We start from the raw sequence: 19,180 nt of genomic DNA, 5'->3' as shown, positions 1-19,180 counted from the left end.
TGTAAATCTGACCGAAGAGCAGACAAGTATAAAAAAAAAAAAGAATTCTTTCTTTTTGTGCCTTCACATGGCATATCATTAAAATAGAGCTGTAATGTGTATATAAATTCACAAATGAGGAAATCAAGTACCATTGCTTCAAATATTCAAACTAAAAGTCACATATTTAGAAACTCTGGAACCTCTTGGACATGAACAGGCCTCCATCTGAGCCCTGAAAACCACCAGACCTGACTCAGTTTGTAAGTGCTCAAGAATTAATAAATAGTTCAAGTTGGAAGAGTACAAAAACAGGCAGAAATGTTAAAGAAAATCAACATATTTTGCTTCTGGCCAAATGGAGTATTAGGGATTCACTCTCCCACATGTAACAACCAAAACAGAATAAAACATATGGACCAAATGGTTTGCAATACCCTAGGCATAAGAGAATGAACAGTGAACCCAGAGAGAAAGGAAACTGCTGAGGTCAGCGTTAGCACTGCCCCCGTTTACTGCCTTGAGGGGGTCTCCAGGTTTCAGGGCAGGAAGGGGAACCCACACAGAGCCTCGTACCCAGAGCTGACAGGAAGACAGCGAGAGCGTGGAGACTAAGGCAGCTAGAGTTCACCAGAATAGACGGCATAAGAAGGAGAAAAATTTGAAGATCTGCAGAAGGTCCCCCTGGCGTATTCAGGGGAATTAGCACACGTGTGTAAGGACGCTCCGTGAGACCAGAGAAACAATCACAAGAAAGGATGGGCGAGAACAGTATCCAGCACACACGGGCTAGGTAGGAATAGTGCCTGTTCCTGGAGCCAGGTTGCGGGCTAGAGTATTCAGAAGGGTGTCGCCTCAATAGGGGGACTATTTAGCCCTACACTGAAAACAGCCCTGGTTTCACTTAAATCCTAAAAGCAGGGGCTGAAAGCATCAAATGGTTAACAAGTAACTAACAGTACCGAAAAACAAAATTCAAGACTATTTCTAGAAATATAAAAATGTCCAATACCCAACAAGGTAAAATTTATAAAGCTCGGCATCCAATCAAAAATTACCAAACATGCAAACAATCAGAAAAGTATGGCCCATGAGTGGGGGAAAAATCAATTAATCAAAACCAACCTGCAAGTGACAGAAGTTAGAATTAGAAGAGAGTAAGAATGGAGTGTTCAAAAAGTTAAGTAGAGGCATGGGAGAATTAAAAAAAAGAAGACAAACTTAAGATGAAAACTACAAATTATGAGATGAAAAGTACACCGGATAGGATTAATGGCAGATTATACAACACAGAAAGATAAGTGAAGTTGACCACATAGTAACAGAGAATGCTCAAAATTAAACACACACACAAAGAATTAAAATGAACAGAGCACCAGTGAACTATGCGACTGCTTCAAAAGGCCTGAGATGTAGGTAAGTGAAGTCCATGAGGTGGGGTTGAGAGAGGGTTAGGGACCAGAGCAGAAAGAGAAGGGCAGAAACAAAATTTAAGGCCATAATTTTTCAAATTTGATGACTAGACCAGAGAGTCGATGTAACTCAAGCACAGAAGCACGAGAGAAACTACATGAGGAAGCTGCACAATCAAATAGACACCAGGGGACACAGGGACCTGCACGAGCAAAGCGAGGAGCACTGAGAATGGGAGCTGAGTGGCCTACAGGTGAGCAGGACTGCACGGGGGGGGGACGGACCCCCTGAGCAGCCTCGCCCACACCCGCACCTGGGTTAAGGTGACCAGGTTCTAGACTTCCAGGTGTACTGGAACAGACTTGGGAGTTCATGTATTTCAGCATGATGAACAAACATTACAATCAAATCGGAAATGAGCCCAACAAGTTATTTTCTCCCAAACAAAAGACCTAAATGACCCCTTACCTGCAGTACTGTGAACACTGTGCTTACATGAATAGCAAAGTACAGCACGCCAACCACAACACACACCACTAGGTCAGACTGTAAACGTTCACTCTGGAACAAAACAGAATTATCAAACCATTACCTAAAAATTCTAAAAAACATTTCCTTCATTCCCAACTGGCAAAGTGTATAAGAAACCATTTTTCACTGATTCTATTTTTTTTAGCACTTCTAGATATTTCTTAACTCTGAGTCTTATATTCTTCCCTAATTCCCTCATTATTTTGGTTTGACACTGTAATACCAAGGAAATTAAACTTACTCATGTGGTTCCACACACTGTGTAACATATCATTACAATGTCTTTTATAATGAAGCTGTGTATTTTTTCCCCTAATGGTCTGCAAGTTTTATGGGAAAAGGAAATGAGGTACTTAAGTTACTGTATCATTCATAGGGCACATCCTTTTGGATAACAAAGTTATATTTTCATTAATCTATTAAAATGCTGAACCTGCATGCATATATCCTATTTTACTTACTGGACTTTTGGTTCTTTTAGTGGTTATAGTGAAAACCAGAAACCTCTAGATATCTCTCATTATTGACTGACTCATAGATTTATACTTTGAAACAGGATTCAGAAGTAGTCTATACTACATGTGACATTAAATATCATTTGGTAACATGAAAACTGAAGTCAGAAAAAATACATCCTGAAGCAGTTTTGTATTTCTAAAGTTTTCTTAAGCATATGTGAACAGCCCTGAACAGTGTGGCTCAGTTGGTTGGGCATCACCCTGAAAAGCAAAAGGTTGCAGTTCGACTCCTAGTCAGGGTACGTGCCTGGGTTTTGGGCTCGTTCCCTGCTTGGGGCACCTGTGAGAGACAACTGATCCGTGTTCCTCTCTCCTTCTCCCTCTCTTCCCCTCTCTCTAAAAATAAGTAAATAAAATCTTTTTAAAAAATGTGAGCAGCTCCTGTTCACTGTCAGTAAATACTGTGTCTAATTCAAGACCTATATAATAAGGTCAGTCTTTCACAAATGAAAACAATCTGCCCTGGCTGGTGTGGCTCAGTGCACTGAGCGTGGGCCTGAGAACAGAAGGGTCACTGCTTTGATTCCCGGTCAGGGCACATGCCTAGGTTGCCAGCCAGGTCCCCAGCGAGGGGTGTGGGAGAGGCAACCACACATTGATGTTTCTCTCCCTCTCTTTCTCCCTCCCTTCTCCTCTCTTTAAAAAAAGAAAAAAGGAAAAAATCTAAAATAGTAACTTAGAAAAAGAATTTTTATGTTTTGTTCCATAAGACAGATATAAATTTATTGAATTCACTTTTCAAGTAATCACTAAAAGAATGCAGACATTAAAGTTCACTAAATTAGAAAAAATTTTAAACTACTATATTTACTTAAGTATATTAAATTAGTCCAGGTTATAGTTCTCTCCTTCAACCAGGAAAATACACACACACACAGACGTACTTTTCAGACTGTCCTTGAGAAATAAAACACACTAACAAACTAGCAGGTCACTTACAAGGATACAGTTGTTATCAATAAGATCAAAAACAACAAACTCTAATCTATGTTAATTAATAGTCTTCTTTCAAATCCTAGTTTAAGTGAAACAGGATTAAGATTTCTATAAAACAATGAAATGACTTAATTTTACCTGATCTAAAAATAAATGTTTAGCACACTGTTCTCTGAAGAAACCAATTTGAGGAATGAGCATTTCCTACATGTTAAAATTTTAAATAAAGGCAATCAACGATGTATAACTAATATGTAACTATATGTAGTTATAGTCTATAGCTATACATTTTCTCCCAATTATTAAAGGCCTTCAGAAAGTGTTCATTACGTAACACGATGAACTGTCTAAAATTTAAATCAAAAAACTGATTTTAAAAAAGTTAAACTTACAACAGAATTTCTAAGTTTTTCAGGCAGTGGATCTTTTACTTCAGACAGAGGGTCTTCTGGATTTTTCTCTTCTGTTTTTGGAAAAATCTTAGATTGCATCAAAGAGCTTTATATTTTTAAAAAAGAGAGAAAATAATTAATATAAAATACACATATAACCTGAAAACCAGTAATTCCAGTGGCAAATATAGGTCATGATAAAAACCAAGTGACCCAAGTATATTTAGTCATTAGGAAACGATATATTCTAAAAACGTTTAAGATGCCATAAATACTCAGAAATGCCAACTTATTTAAATTTCTTTAATTCAGTAACAACTGATTTCACTTACAAAAGTACAGATGGATCACTGCTTTGTCGGCTGAGATGATAGGATACTGCCACTAACAAACCACAAAAAACGGAGAAAAGTACTGGAATATGCTGGCCATCCCAAGAGTCCTGTTGAGGGAAAAATGTGATGGATAATGCGTTTCTAATTTATGGTCTGTCATATAATCCTGTAGGTCTATACTTTGGAGAAAAGTAACTAAATTCAACAAAAAACTTTTAAACCATATTATTAATTGCATTTTATTCCAGAAAAATTTAGATTTACAACTTTCTGATGAGCTGGAATGTAGCTGCTAGACTATGTTCAGATTTGTTTTTGTACAAAAGCTCTACTTGTACACTACGAATGATATATTTGCTCCTGATGCATGCTGCTGTCAATCACTTTCAGATTTAAAGTAATACTAAGCTTACAGTAAACTATGTTCTCCATTTTAAAGAACAAAATAACTTGGTGTAGTAAACTTTTGATTATAATAATAGAGAAGGAAAAAACAACACATCATATCACATTAGGCAAAAGAAAATGTTAACATCTGCTGCTTTCTTGATGCCTTTGCTCACGTATATTCCATTTTATCTCCCAGAATTCTGAGCAGGCATTTGGTGTTTCCTGAACGAATAAACTGTATTATTAACCACACAAAAGTTCACTTCTGAGGCCAACCAAACATACAAACGTGGTATGTCTGCTCTGCTCACTGCGATCTCTGGATTCTACTTGCATGGTACCTGGCATAGAGCAGACAATATTAACTAACATCCTTTATCTTTCTCTGGGGATTCGGGAAGGAAAAATGGTAGAAGTGAGGAACCAAATAATAGTTTATTATACAACTTGCTTTTTTCCCCCACTTAATAATAGCCTTGGAATTTGCTTCACATTGCAACATGGACACCTTTTATTTTCTAATGGCTGAATCAAAGTCTTACCATCATGTTGAACGCTGTGTATCAAGCCCCTTTCTTAGATCTTTGTATTTCCTAAATAATTATTACAATGATCCTTGGAGACACGTACTATTACTCCCCAAGTTGTAGATGAGGAAAGCAAGACACAGAGGGTTTAAATAATGTGTCCAGTTAAGTGATGGAGCCAGGAACTGGACTTCCTGGTATTTGGATTTACAGAGAAGAAAGTTAATCTGTGAAGCGTTTGAGAAGGAAAGATAAATACATAAGAAAACAAAATGTATGCAGGACTAGCACTTGCACAGTGGTGACAAGGTGAACATATCAGGGGATGAAGGGGACAAGATTGCTGAGGTGAAGACCTGCAGTGGGGTGGAAGCTGAAAACAAGTTAAGCCCACAACTTCCATAAAGCACAGTCAATGGATAATGCCTAAAGCTTAGAAAAATATAAGAAGTAGAAATATAAGTTAGTTTCTAAGAGATATGAAAGTAAATACAAAAAAAAAAGCAGCTCAAAGAACTGAAAGTGGTGATCGTGAGGAAGAGATAAAGGGGCAGGGGACTGCTTCCTCCTGGTACAAGTCCTGAAATACCTGACTCTGAGATGTGCATGTACAACTCTGGCCGACATATTCATGCAGCAGGAGTAAGGAGGGTTTAAAACTAAATGGATACTTCTCTGCAGTAAAAAGGAACAGACCACAGACACACACAGTATAGATGAATCTCAGAAATATTATATTCAACAAAATAAGTATGTGACATTCAAGAACTGCAAACCAAACTTTCTGGTGGTATTGGGAGTATTTTATGTCTCGATAGGGGTGTGTACTACACAGGTGTATGCACTTGTCAACCTTACCAAATTGTGTACTTAAGATATATGCCTTTCACTGTACGTAAATTTTGCCTAAATTAAAACAAGTATTTGGAAAAAAACAAAAGATGGCTGCCACTATTTGACAAATACTTGACACTACTTTTTTACTGATCTCAGATGAAAGCAAATTGACCTCAAAATAACTTAGGTCATTAAGTTTAAGAATTTAGAATCATCATGCATTCAAAGTAATCCATGACTATATAAAGACAGTAAGTACCACCTTATTGAGTTACTTACTAGAAAAACAAAGAGCAAAACAAACCCACCACCTCTGCGGTCTATCACACTCACTGATTCAGAAGTAGGACAAACAACAGAAACTGAGAAACAAAACTGCTCGGGGAAGGTGACCTCATTCGAAAGGCGAAAAGATGGGTTTGCTCTGCTCACCACAGTGGTCTGAAAGTTTCCGCTTTACTATATAATGGCCCAAGTTCCAGCAATCTCTTAAAGGTATGAAAACATCTGCAGAGTCCATACGCAAAGTAGTCTTTAAAGAAAATGTTTAGCTTTTAAAGAATGAAATGTTCCAGGAAATACAAGGAAAGCAGACACCATGAAATAATAGATGCAGAAGTCTACATCAGTGAGTAGATCAGAAGAAGAGTTAAATCATTCCAACGGTATGCGAAGATGTCGCCCAGTGATTTAACTGTCCGCAGTTAACACTGCCATGGACGTCTTGTGTACTCGCCCACCATTATACTGTGTACACACGACACACTGCATGGTTTAAGAGAGGAAAAAAGTGCAAAGGAAACATCCTTTTTTGGCATACCACCTATCTTTTAAAAAAGAAAAAAGAAAGAAAATGTGGGGGGTGTGAGTGTGTATATGTATATTTAATATACATAAAACGTGGTGTATGTAGACACACACACATAATATGGTATATATATACAACGGAATATCATTCAGCCTTAAAAAATAAGGAAATCCTGTCACTCGCAACAACATGGACGAAATGGGAGGGCATTATGTTAAGAGAAATAAGCCAGAGAGACAAAGATAACCAGTACTGAATGGTATCACTTACACGTGGAATCTTAAAAACAAAAAAAGAACTCACAGAAGCAGAGTAGAAAGTGGCTGCCAGGAGCTGGGAGGTGGGGACGCAGGGAGAGGTTGATGAAAGTACACAAACTTTCAGTCACAAGCTGAGGAAGATCTGAGGATCTAACAGATGATGTGGTGACTACAGTTGATAACACTGTTTTACATAACAGAAATTTATGACGACAGCAGAACTTAAATGTTCTTACCAGAAGAAAAGGTAAATATATGCAGTGATGGATGTGTTAGCTCAGTGGGGGAGATCCTTCCACAATGTATACACATATCGAATCATCATACTGTACACTTTAAATACAATTTTATTTATCAATTGTACTTCAATAAAGCTTGAAAACAAATAGTACCTCTTAGAAAGCATTACACATTAGCACACAAAACTCTGTTTTATTTTTTGTGGCTGTATAGTATTCCATTGTATGGCTACATAGAATTAACCATTCACAAATGACAAATATTAGTTATTTCCAGCTTTTTGCTGTTACAAACACTGCTATAATGAAATCCTTGCACATAATCTTTGCTCACGTACATAACTAAACCTGCAGATTTGTTATAACCAGTGACATCTAAAACTAAAATAGTCTAATGCAAATGCCATGACTAAGAAAGAAGGAAAAAAACTTATCCTCCCACCTACCTTATGACACAGTGTTCTCAGTTGGCAATTTTACATTCGCTGCTGTTCTGCTACATAATTAAATAGGCCTTTGTAAACTAGGCATTAAAAAACTAACCACACTGTTGACTTCCATAACTGCAACTTCCAAATAATGACTCACTTAACAAAACATGACTCAAAACACTGATCTAAAACCTTTCTATGAGGAGGTTTTGCAGCTGGTGCAGGTGGGAGAAGCGTGGATTTGGACCGTATTGTCTCCGGTTCCTTCCTGGGCTTAGCTCCATCAAATACCTCCCTCTCTACTAGGCTTTTTCCCCTTCCCCTTTAAATGCAATCAAGTTTCAGAGCTTTTTAAAAATCAAAAACCAGAACCATGTGCACAAGTCTCCCAACTACAGTCTAGAAAGAGTAGAATACATTTCCTTAATATCCATTCAAACCTTAATTTAATCTTGCTTCTTCAGCCAAAACACCACAGCTGCTGCTTTTGTTAGTCACCAGTATCCTATTTACTGGTAAGTTCAATAAAACCTTTTTTCAGACTCTAATGCCTCTGAAGTCTCCTTTCTGTTCCCTCCAACGCTTAAATATTGGCATTTCCCAGGGTTCCATCCTCACCTATTTTCTCCTATCAATCCACATTAGCACTCTCTTTCTTACTCTTGATTTAATTGTGTTGATGAATTTCAAATCTATTAATTTGAAACCTCAAACCTTTCTACATATAACTTTCTACTATATATCTCTGGATACCCCTTAAATGTCAACAAATAAACATGCCCAAATTTAAACAACCACCTTCCTCACTAAGTGCCAAGGTTTCCAATTCTGTGCATTTGTATTATTATCTAGTCAGCTATACCAGCCAGACCCTACCCAAAAGTCATTTGGAGCCTATTCTGTTCCCCAAATAAATTCACTGAATCCAATTTTAAATAAGTCCCTCATAATTTCAAGATTGTAAAACCAGAGTCCCCTGCTTCTGATCCTGCTTACATTTACATCAGATCACTGGGGACCAAGTGATCTTTCCATAATGCAATGTCAATTCTTTCCTTGCCATACTGCCCGTATTTTGAAGGTCTTGCATCCCTACCCCAACACATTCAGGGTGGAAGGGACTGCATAGGCCAGCCATGGCTCACCTTCCCAAACTGACTGAAGCCCAGCTTTCCTCCCGCACCAGACCTCCAGCAATTCCAAATGCCTTGCCGTTTCCTATACACACACACTTTCTTTCCAACTCCATGGCTCTTCCTCCCGTGTTTCAGTGAACTGATTCTCACTTGTCCTTCAAATTCTGATTAAAAAGCCACCCTTAAAAAATTATCTTTAATTCCTTTAGGCTGAGTAAGGTAATAATTAGTATGCCCATAAGACTCTGTTTTCATAGCCTTCATCACCCTCTCTTGAAAGTGTCTGAGCCACTTTTCATAGTTCTTTCAATCCTATTACTCTCTGACTGTTTTATACTAATCATAAAGAAGAATCAGTAACAGGGATTGAGGGTTATTTATGAGAAATTTAAAACTTTTATATTTACAATTTGGTGATGATTTTTTTAAAATGGAGCTAATAAGGCTAATCCAGATCCTTCTAAACCAATAATACCATTAAATTTCAGCACATTAATTTTTACTAGAATGTATCTTAAATTGCAATCTTTGAACTCGTTTTCATAAGTTCTACAAAGTCTTGATATGAACAGTAGTTACATATATTCTTAACCAGAAATCTAAAATTAATTTTATATTGTTAATACCATGCCCACCTCTATTCCAGACTAGCCTAGGTTTTAATCATCTGTTTCTAATATTAACCTGATAATTGTACGGAAAAAGATTTTATTTTCATAATGATTAACTATGAAATTGCTTGCCAATTCAAAGTAAATGAGAAAAAGGTTCGACATGTGAAGATCATGGAAATTCATGCTGAAGTGGCAGGAGAAAAACATCATTACTACTCAATTTAAAACACAATCCATACAGAAAAGCAGCCTTAAAGACAAAAGCACCACGACACACTGCCTACCTTCAAGGCGCCGTAACACAACCCATACAGCAAGGCTACTGCCACGACGCTGCAGAGGAAACTGTAGAGTGCTGCCAGCAGGCTCGTGGTGGCTGGACAGGAGAGGGAAAATTAACGCTTTGTGAACGTTCACGGGGAAAAAGCGTCTTAGAAGGGCACTGAAACGTATTTAAAATTGTATAATGACTATAATTAAATCTTTTCATTTGATTGTTAAAAAATTCAGTTACTTCATCCTGTGCTTTCAAAGGATTCTGAAATAAAGACTTACTATGCACAGCTTTTGATACAAGATAAAATACATTCACTTTGAAAGTAATGAACACTTATATGTTCATTACTGGAACTCAAAAAAACTCATGGCTATATTATGCTTCAAAAATGTATCTTACTGTATTCACAAAAGTATGGGGGAATGAAGCTTGACCAGGCCAGAAAAGAAACTGGAGATCTATCAAGCATTCACTGAAAAACATTAGTCTATGTAAACAGAACCTGTGTTACCCACAGAAGTAAACTGTATTCCCTGTGTTTGTTAATTCTCATGAAAAAGAATACATCTGACTAATCACTAACAACAACAAAAAAATAGATCCAATGGGATTATTAATATTAAGGGATAGGGGATGGCTAAGATAGCTAGTCTTTATCTTTAAAATATGGATTATAGATTTTCTTTAATGGTAACGTTATATGGTTAACAAAAAAGATATCTACAGGAAAAATTTTTCCTTAGGAGATAGTAAAAAAAAAAACAGCGCAAGCCTGTTTTTAAAAAGAGACTTGCACCAGTCTGTCAATCGTATGACAAAGCCCACTGTTCTAAATTACCTACACTAAATCCTCCCCATGGTATCTAAGTTAATACATAGTATCTAAGTTAATACAGCACCTGTAATGGTCCCGAAACCCTGAAACTGTCTTCTTCTCACTAAGTTATGCTGAAGACCAGCCCAGTCTCAAATTCATACCCCTTTCAAAAATGTTTCAAAACGTCAAAAACGCTTCACATACACAGAAACATAGAAAAGACGTAGTTTCTATTTAAAATTTAAGTCACATAAGCAGAGATCACTTCAATGCACATATTTGGAAGATAAATGAGGACTGTAAATGTGAAGCATAAAGAGAAATGGATGATAAAGTTACAGTAATTTCTTTCCCTTTTGTATTATTTCTCTAGTTGTATATATGTATTTCAGTAAATTTTTAAATGGTTAACCCAAGTAAGAGTGTATTTTAACCATGGTGGTTGCCCATAGGATTATTTTCAAATTATGCAAACCATCTCTATTCATTCCAATGTAATACTGGTCTGTCTTACTTTGAAAATGAAACACACATATAATAGGGAAATAATTTCTAAGTATATCAATTCATAACCAAACATTCTACTCTAAAAACAGAGGTATTTCTAAAAAGCGTATTTAGGAAAATACTTTTACTAAAAACTTTCTGGTTTTGGTGTTCCCCTTTTAAAGGCACAACAAAGCACTACAACCAAACACACAGGCATACCAGAAGCATACACCAATTCTAAATCCAGTGATAATGCCATGTATCAGAGCTCAATTTGGAACAGGCGACCTTTTATAAACATTCCTGAAGTCTATACAGGGTCCATGTAAACTCACTATAACTTAAAGCTTTAGACAAAGTATCTTATCATTTCTTATGAGTCAACTCCATTATTCCTGTACCTTTCACTAAAGCAGCAGACTTGATTGCTTTTTCATATCTACAAATTAATTCCTGATCAGTCTTCAATTACTAATCAAGTATATGTTTCTTTCTAATTTCAATTCTAAAATGAAAATAAAAAATCCAAATTTGAAAATTAAAAATTTAATTTTCAGTTTATTACTTAATAACTTGTAAAAAGTAATACTGCCGACTGTAATTTTATGAGGAAGTACTCACCATTACCACCAAAGATATGAATATCCAATTGTTCACAAAGGTACATGACAAATGTGTTCACCTGAGGCAGGAGACCAATGAAAAATACTACTGGAAAACAGAGTGTAAACACTATAAGGGAAACAAAAGCATATTTAAAAACAGTACATACCTCATCCATCATTTGTTCATTTAAGATCATAAAATGATGCAAAAATCAAAAAGTAACAAACTACAAAGTGATCTTTAAAAGATATTTTATATTATTTCTCTCTATGTAATTGCTTGGGTATTAAATAATCTCTTCAACTATGAAAGCTTTTAAAATGTTTTAACCATTTTCATGTAATAGAAACCTAAGCTATAGAATCCAAAGGAAACCTTTCACCATCCTCTTCAAAAACAAAAGAATTACCATATTTACTCATTAGCTTTTCTTCATTCATAATAGTCCTACTGTTCTGTTTTTCACAGAGAGGATTACAATAAATAACAAAGTAAACCTATTAAAACTATTTATATCTATATATTTATCAGTAAGTTATTTGCATACAAATAAATGTTAAGACATGAAACACTTTAAAGATGACTCACCTATAACTAAATCTCTGGCTGATACAAGCACCAGTGGATTAGTAAAAGTGACTCCATATAATTTGAACTTGGTTGTAGTGAGGTTTCTGCTTCCATAATCCAAGAGCCAAATAAGACCACAACATAAACAGAAATAAACTGGTCTACTGTAGGCAATGATACGATTATGACCCTGAAAATGATATTTAAAAAGTCAGTTTAGTTAATTTTAAGAGTCACAACTAGCTACTGAGATCTTTGATGGCTTATATTCTAAGGATCCAAAAAGTTTCTATATGGAAGCCTGGTTTCTGACTGTCGCAAAAGGGAATTACAAATATGGAAAGGAGGAAGAATTGAATGAACCCTGTGATACTGGACTGAATTAAAGGTATCAGTATGAGCTCAATATTATCAATATCCATATAAATAGAATAAGAATAGATGTGTGTATGTGTAAAGCTGATCCTTGAACAATTCAGGGTTAGGGGCATTGACACACCACCACCACCCCCCGCAGGTCAAAAATCTGCATAACTTCTGACTCCCCAAAAGAAGGTTAGAGGCACGGACATTCCCTCCACAGTCAAAAACCTGCATATAATTTATGACTCCTGAAAAACTTAACTACTAATAGCCTACTGTTGACCAGAAGCCTTACCAGTAACATAAACAGCTGACACATATTGTGTATGTTATATGTATCATACATGGTATTCTTACAATAAAGTAAGCTAGAGAAAAAGAAAATGTTATTAAGAAAATCACTAGGAACAGAAAATACATTTACAGTATTTGTTTTAAAAAATCTGTGCATACGTGGACAGACGCAGTTCAAAACCGTGTGGTTCAAGGGTCAACTGTATACACACACATCTGTTCTTACATCTATCTACAGATACATACATGTCTGTACATATGTGTATATATATACATGTATTTCCTGGCTTTATCCAACGAGAAGACCTAGAAGCAATGACATTCTAGGAGTAGAGATTACTACTATCCAGATCTTAGTTTATACATACCACTACTCACTAAAACCAAACCAACCAACCAGGGCTCCACAGAGAAAAGGCTGGTTTCAAGCTAGCGCAGGGAAGTATAAAATGAGCTTGGAACGCATTGTTGTGCACCTCCCCCACCCCGAAACCAAAGGAAGTACTTAGAGAATGATAAGGATACGTCAAAAAGACACAGAAGGCAGCTTGATGGACTCCCAATGGCCAAATTAGAAACAATTTGAGCATCAAAATAAATAATCATAGTAACATCATATATAGTTGATGGTATAAAATAAGGACTCATGAACCTACACCAATTTTAAAAAATAAAGACAGAAGGAAAAGTTATTCCTTACAGTAAAAAGCCACCAAGTACATGTAGAGGGAATGATGGAATTGGAAAATCACTATTTGGTAACCATCAAATGATGGTTCCATCAATATCTATTGATGTTCCACAAGGAACATCAATAGGTATTAAAAACAAGTGAGTGAGCGCCTGAGGGGCAAGTGAACATATGTATCATTTCAAGTATCTCCCTATAAGATATTTAACTACAAGAGAAAAATAGTAACACTACAGTAGAGTAGTGGTTCTGAAGGGAGTGGGAGGGGATTTTGACCCCCAGGGGACATTTGGCAATGTCTAGAGACAGGTTGGTTGTCACAGTTGGGGTGGGGGTAGTGACATCTAGTGGGTAGAGGTCAGAGATAAAGCTAAATACCCTATAATACTCTATACCCTATAGGACAGCACCCTAATCTGCAAGAAAGATTATCCAACCCAAAATATTAATATTGCAGAGGGCAAATACCCTGCAGACACTACCCTTAGCCAAAAGATTAAAGTTAACATCACCAACAAAGGATAAATCAGTATCATGTGCTTCCTGAAGTGATGCACTGAGAACATATCATTTTTGTAGTGTTCCTACCAAAAAAGCATAGCCTGTATCCAATCAAGAAATAGACAAATTCAAACTGAAGGATGCTCTACAAAATACCTGGCCAGTACCCACCCAAAATGCCAACGAACTGCTCCAGACTAAAGTAGACTAAATAGACCAAATGCATAATCAGGATGTTTTATTGCCAATTAAGAAAACAGGAAACACCTGATTAAGAACTGTAGCTTGGAAAATAGTATTGTATCAATGTTAATGTCCTGATTTTGATAATTATATTGAATTAATGTAAATAAATGCCTTTGTTGCTAAGAAACAGGTATTATAGAGGCATAGGGCCATCGTGTCTACAATTCACTCTCAAACAGTTTAGAAAGAGTGAGTGTGTATGTGAGTGTGCGTGTGTGAGACAGAGAGTGAGTGAGTGTGCGTGTGTAGGGAGAGGGGGAGAGAGAGAACTACAAAGGGAGCAAGCAAATACGGTGAAATGTTTACATAGGGATCTGGGTGGATGGCATCAGGAATTCTTTGTACAATCCTTGCAAATTTTCCCTAAGCCTGAAATTATGTCAAAATAAAAAGTTAAAGCCAATAATTCCACATTTCATTATACTTCAAAAGCATTTTCACGAAAAATAAACAAGCAGCTGAAAGAAAACCATGTGCCTCCTTGTTCTGTTTTGCCCATCCACTCGCACTGTTAAGTGTCCCAGTGCATGGCTGAAAATAACAACTCTATTCAAGAAAGAAGGCAGCACTATAAACTGTTTCTGGAGTCCCGTTCTGAACTACTTTAAAGAGAATGCTCTTTGGTCTTTCTATTAAATAAATATTCTAGGGTGAGGTCTAAAACTGAATCATGTTTTACAATAAAGAGTGTTAGGCAGCTAATACCTCCATCTAAAGTCCCAAAGTGAGTAACAAGATTTTTAATCTTCTTAGTGTCCACAGGTCTAAACATCAAATCAATTTATTACTTCTGTATTCTGGCTCTTAATGATTACTTAAGCAAAATGATGTAAAGCTTTTCCTACTTCAACATTCTATTTTTCAACACTTACTCATGACTTATTGGGCAAAATTTATTTAATGCAAGCCATCAAATAACCGTGAGTTTTGATGAGCCATGTCTACTTAACTGAGGACCTCCACCTGGAACAGGCTGTCAGAAATGAATTATTACGCTCATTTTCAAGCAAGATTTAGAGTCCACAATTACACTGCCATTTTATTTCATGTTAATAAATCACCTGTATTTCTAGTAGTGTGTCAAAACTTTGATGAGCCTATAATAACATAAATCTTAATTCAATCTGACATATGACCTAAAAAAGGTTTTGATGAATGTTAAAGAGTTATTAGAGTGACTTACATGTCTGGGGGAAGAAGAATCTGGTTGAACACTCTAAAAATAAAACAGAAAAAGAGATTATACTACTGAAGTCCTGGTAATTTTACAAGCAACTTTCAAAAGCCTGAAATAATTTCAAGTAAATATTCCACAGCTAAGAAATGACCTACATCAATTCTGTTGAAAAATCAGCAAAAGACAAAACATCATCTCCAAATAGTGGTGTCACTGTGGTATCAAAACCATCTCAAATCTTTCCTCTTACTTATTATGGTTAATTGATCATTTGCATCTAGCTTAACATTTTGGAAATGGCAAATGGTAGACAGACCCATCTTAATGCCTGGCTCATTACTATGAGTAAGTATGTTAAGGTAGAATGCTTTGTTTTCTTTTAATCTTATTTTTCAATTACAGTTTACGTTCAAAAAAGCTAAATAGTTTCAGAGGTACAGCATAGTGGTTAGTCATATAGTTTAGGTAGAATACTTTCTAAGGCAGCATCACTCCATTCAGGAAACGCACAAAATATGAGTTAGCTTTTAAGAAGAATTCCAGTTCTGCCCACAAATTCCAAGTTTATTAAGTAGTTCAATGTTATTTCTATCAAATACATTATCTGCACTGTCACATCAAAATCACCAAGTAAGTTAGCCTACATCTTTGTAAGAGACTTTATCAACTTTCCATAAAAATGTTCAAAAGGTGTTACTTCCCAAATCATGACTTTTTCTCCCAAGTCCCAGTTCACTTCCAAATGCATACCCCACAATTTCTCTAGGACGGTCGGTCTCTCATCATCCTACAATTCTAGATTGGGCCAAGCTTACTGAGTTTGGCACGCGTCCCTAGGCCGGATAGCACACAAGGTAACCTTTAAATTCTTTCAATTCCAACATCTATCTGTTCAGGCCTTTCTTATTTCTGTTTATGACATTCTATTCTTCTAGTTAACTAATTCCCAAAACTTCAGTCATATTTTACCCTTTCCACATCTAACCACATTAACCTAAAAGCAGTGGACAAAATTAATGGGGCAGGGAAGAATGGGACCAGGGAATGAATTTAATTGGTTTAAAGCAATAAAGGGATGAATTAAGGTGGTTGAAATGGAAAGCAAGAACGAAGGCCAGAAATTTTAACAAAGGATCACCACATTTAATCAAAGAAACGTGGAAGGAGGAGAGGCTCTAAGATTTTGAGACAGTATACTACTGTCAAAACCAAAGCAACCGGGAGAGGAAAATATTTATCAGAAGATGATGATGTGCTATTTTTAAAATATGCCTGTTAGATATGCAGGAATAAAGCTTGTGAGAAAAAGGTGAAGACTTTGAGATATAAATCTGGACATAATTCATTTATGGGACAACAAATACAGTAATAAAACAGGATGACTTCACTGGCAAGAAACTGCAAATTGAGTAGAAGGCCAAATAAAACCCTTGAGAATTCTCATAAATTAGGAAGTGGTCAAAAGAACAAAGAGGCATCAACAAAGGAAAATAAAGTTATCTGAAAAGTTGGGTAATCATCATGGTAGTGTAAAGTCACAGACAGCAATGAGGAGAATATAAAACCAGAAGACAGTATTCCTAGGTGTTAGGTGAATACTCACAGAGAATGAAGCCTAAGAAAAGGACACAGTCTGGGCAATTGAGATTATCTGCAAGCACAAAGCCTGTATTTCAGTGCTGCAGGGAGAAGAGGCACGGATGGGTCCTGCAGAAATGGAGCACTTACACAGGCGGCTTGCTTCAGATGCCTCCCTACAGACACCTGGCCGGCTGATGGGGTAAACACAACGAAACCAACAGTTTTCAGGATGGGAGACTGTTCTTCATGATCGTGTGTATCGGACAAATGAACAATGCCAGCAAGAGTATTTACTGATTAAGAAAGGAAGGAAAGGAAATGGTTCACGTTGACAGTCCACAGATTTTGCAGAGAAGGTGAAAAATTTGTTATTTGATTCTCCCATTTTTAGAAAGCTTAAATTTGATAGATTAGAGCCACTATTAAAATAACAGCTAAAAGACATCAATCTTCTGTTTTCAATGTCCCAAAGGAACATATATACTAATTCTGACATTATTGTATCTATCAATGGTGGGGTTTAATACATTTCACCTACCGAAAAAAGACTTAAAATATAGAGGTAGGAGAGTTCATGTTGATAAATTTGAAAGAAATAAATTTCAAAAATGCAAATTCTTATTTGTAACAAATACCCTAATATTCTTTTCTTTAAACTTTTTAGTTCAAATTTACTTTTATTTTTTAAGTATATTTTATTGATTATGCTATTACAGTTGTCCCAATTTTTTTCTCCCCTTTATCCCCCCTCTGCCCTGCCCCCATCCCACCCTCCAGCATTTACCCCAACCTTTAGTTCACGTCCATGGGTTGTACATATAAGTTCTGTCATTTCTCCATTTCCTATACTATTCTTAACCTCCCCCTATCTATTTTGTACCTACCATTTATGCTTATTTCCTGTACCTTTTTCCCCCTTCCTCCTCCCCCTCCCCATGATAACCCTCCATGTGATCACATGATAACCCTCCATGTGATCTCCATTTCTGTGATTCTGTTCCTGTTCTAGTTGTCTGCTGGGTTTTAGTTTTTTGTTTTTTAGTTTAGTTGTTGATAGATGTGAGTTTGTTGTCATTTTATTGTTCATAGTTTTGATCTTCTTTTTCTTAGGTAAGTTCCTTTAACATTTAATATAATAAGGGTTTGGTGATGATGAACTCCTTTAACTTGACCTTATCTGGGAAGCACTTTATCTGCCCTTCCTTTCTAAACAGTAGCTTTGCTGGATAGAGTAATCTTGAATGTAGGTCCTTGTCTTTCATGATTTTGAATACTTCTTTCCAGCCCCTTCTTGCCTGCAAGGTTTCTTTTGAGAAATCAGCTGATAGCCTTATGGAATCTCCTTTGTAGGTAACTCTCTCCTTTCCTCTTGCTGCTTTTAAAGATTCCTTATCTTTAATCTTGGGTAATGTAATTATGATGTGTCTTGGTGTGTTCCTCCTTGGGTCCAATTTCTGTGGGACTCTCTGGGCATCCTGGACTTCCTTGGAAGTCTATTTCCTTTACCAGATTGCAGAAGTTTTCCTTCCTAATTTGTTCAAATACATTTTCAATTTCTTGCTCTTCCTATTCTGTGTCTGGCACACCTATGATTCCAATGTTGGAGCACTTCAAGTTGTCCCAGAGGTTCCTAAGCCTCTCCTCATTTTTTTGAATTCTTGTTTTTTCAGTCTGTTCCAGTTGGATGTTTATTTCTTCCTTTTGTTCCAAATCATTTATTTGAGTCCTGGTTTCCTTCCCTTCACTGTTGGTTCCTTGTATATTTTGCTTTATTTCACTTTGCGTAGCCTTCATTTCTTCCTTCATTTTGCAACCGAGCTCAATCAAATCTGTGAGCATCCTAATTACCAGTGTTTTGAACTCTGCATCAGATAGGTTGTCTATTTCCTCACCACTTAGGTCTTTTTCTGGAGTTTTGATCTGTTCTTTCATTTCGTATTTCTTTGTCTTGGCGCACCTATGTTGTAAGGGTGCGTATTCACCAGGGCAGATCAACCCTCTCTGCAGCATTGTGGCGCTGTCTATGAGGGAGGAGTCAGAGAGGGGGCAATGCCACTTGCTCCACTCTAGCCCTACTTTCCAACGAACTGTCTTGTGAGAACTGGAGTCTCTCCCACCTTCACAACCCCCCCAGTGTTTTACAGCTAGAGGTTTTGAGTCTTTAGTTTCCCAGTCAACCAGACCCCTAGCCCACATGGTCTGCCAACTTGCTATGGGTCTTC

General features: G+C 36.6%; 1 protein-coding gene across 5 annotated transcripts in view; it reads right to left on the bottom strand.

Moving 5' to 3' along the window:
• PCNX1 (pecanex 1) overlaps positions 1-19,180 on the bottom strand; it is a 139,537-nt gene that overhangs the window by 34,358 nt on the left and 85,999 nt on the right. For all 5 annotated transcript variants that reach the window (XM_053928457.2, XM_024568468.4, XM_045202137.3 and 2 more), the window contains 7 exons: positions 15,384-15,416; positions 12,124-12,295; positions 11,551-11,661; positions 9,631-9,722; positions 4,102-4,211; positions 3,770-3,875; positions 1,861-1,953 (listed from right to left, as the gene is read on the bottom strand). In XM_053928457.2, the coding sequence (XP_053784432.1) occupies positions 1,861-1,953; positions 3,770-3,875; positions 4,102-4,211; positions 9,631-9,722; positions 11,551-11,661; positions 12,124-12,295; positions 15,384-15,416 (717 nt within the window). The remainder of the gene's footprint in view (positions 1-1,860; positions 1,954-3,769; positions 3,876-4,101; positions 4,212-9,630; positions 9,723-11,550; positions 11,662-12,123; positions 12,296-15,383; positions 15,417-19,180) is intronic.

The sequence above is a fragment of the Desmodus rotundus genome, chromosome 7 (assembly GCF_022682495.2).
Source record: "Desmodus rotundus isolate HL8 chromosome 7, HLdesRot8A.1, whole genome shotgun sequence".
NCBI classification, from domain to species: Eukaryota; Metazoa; Chordata; class Mammalia; order Chiroptera; family Phyllostomidae; genus Desmodus; species Desmodus rotundus.
The sequence above is the reverse complement of the archived record's forward strand: the minus strand, read 5'-3'. Positions and strand labels throughout refer to the sequence as shown.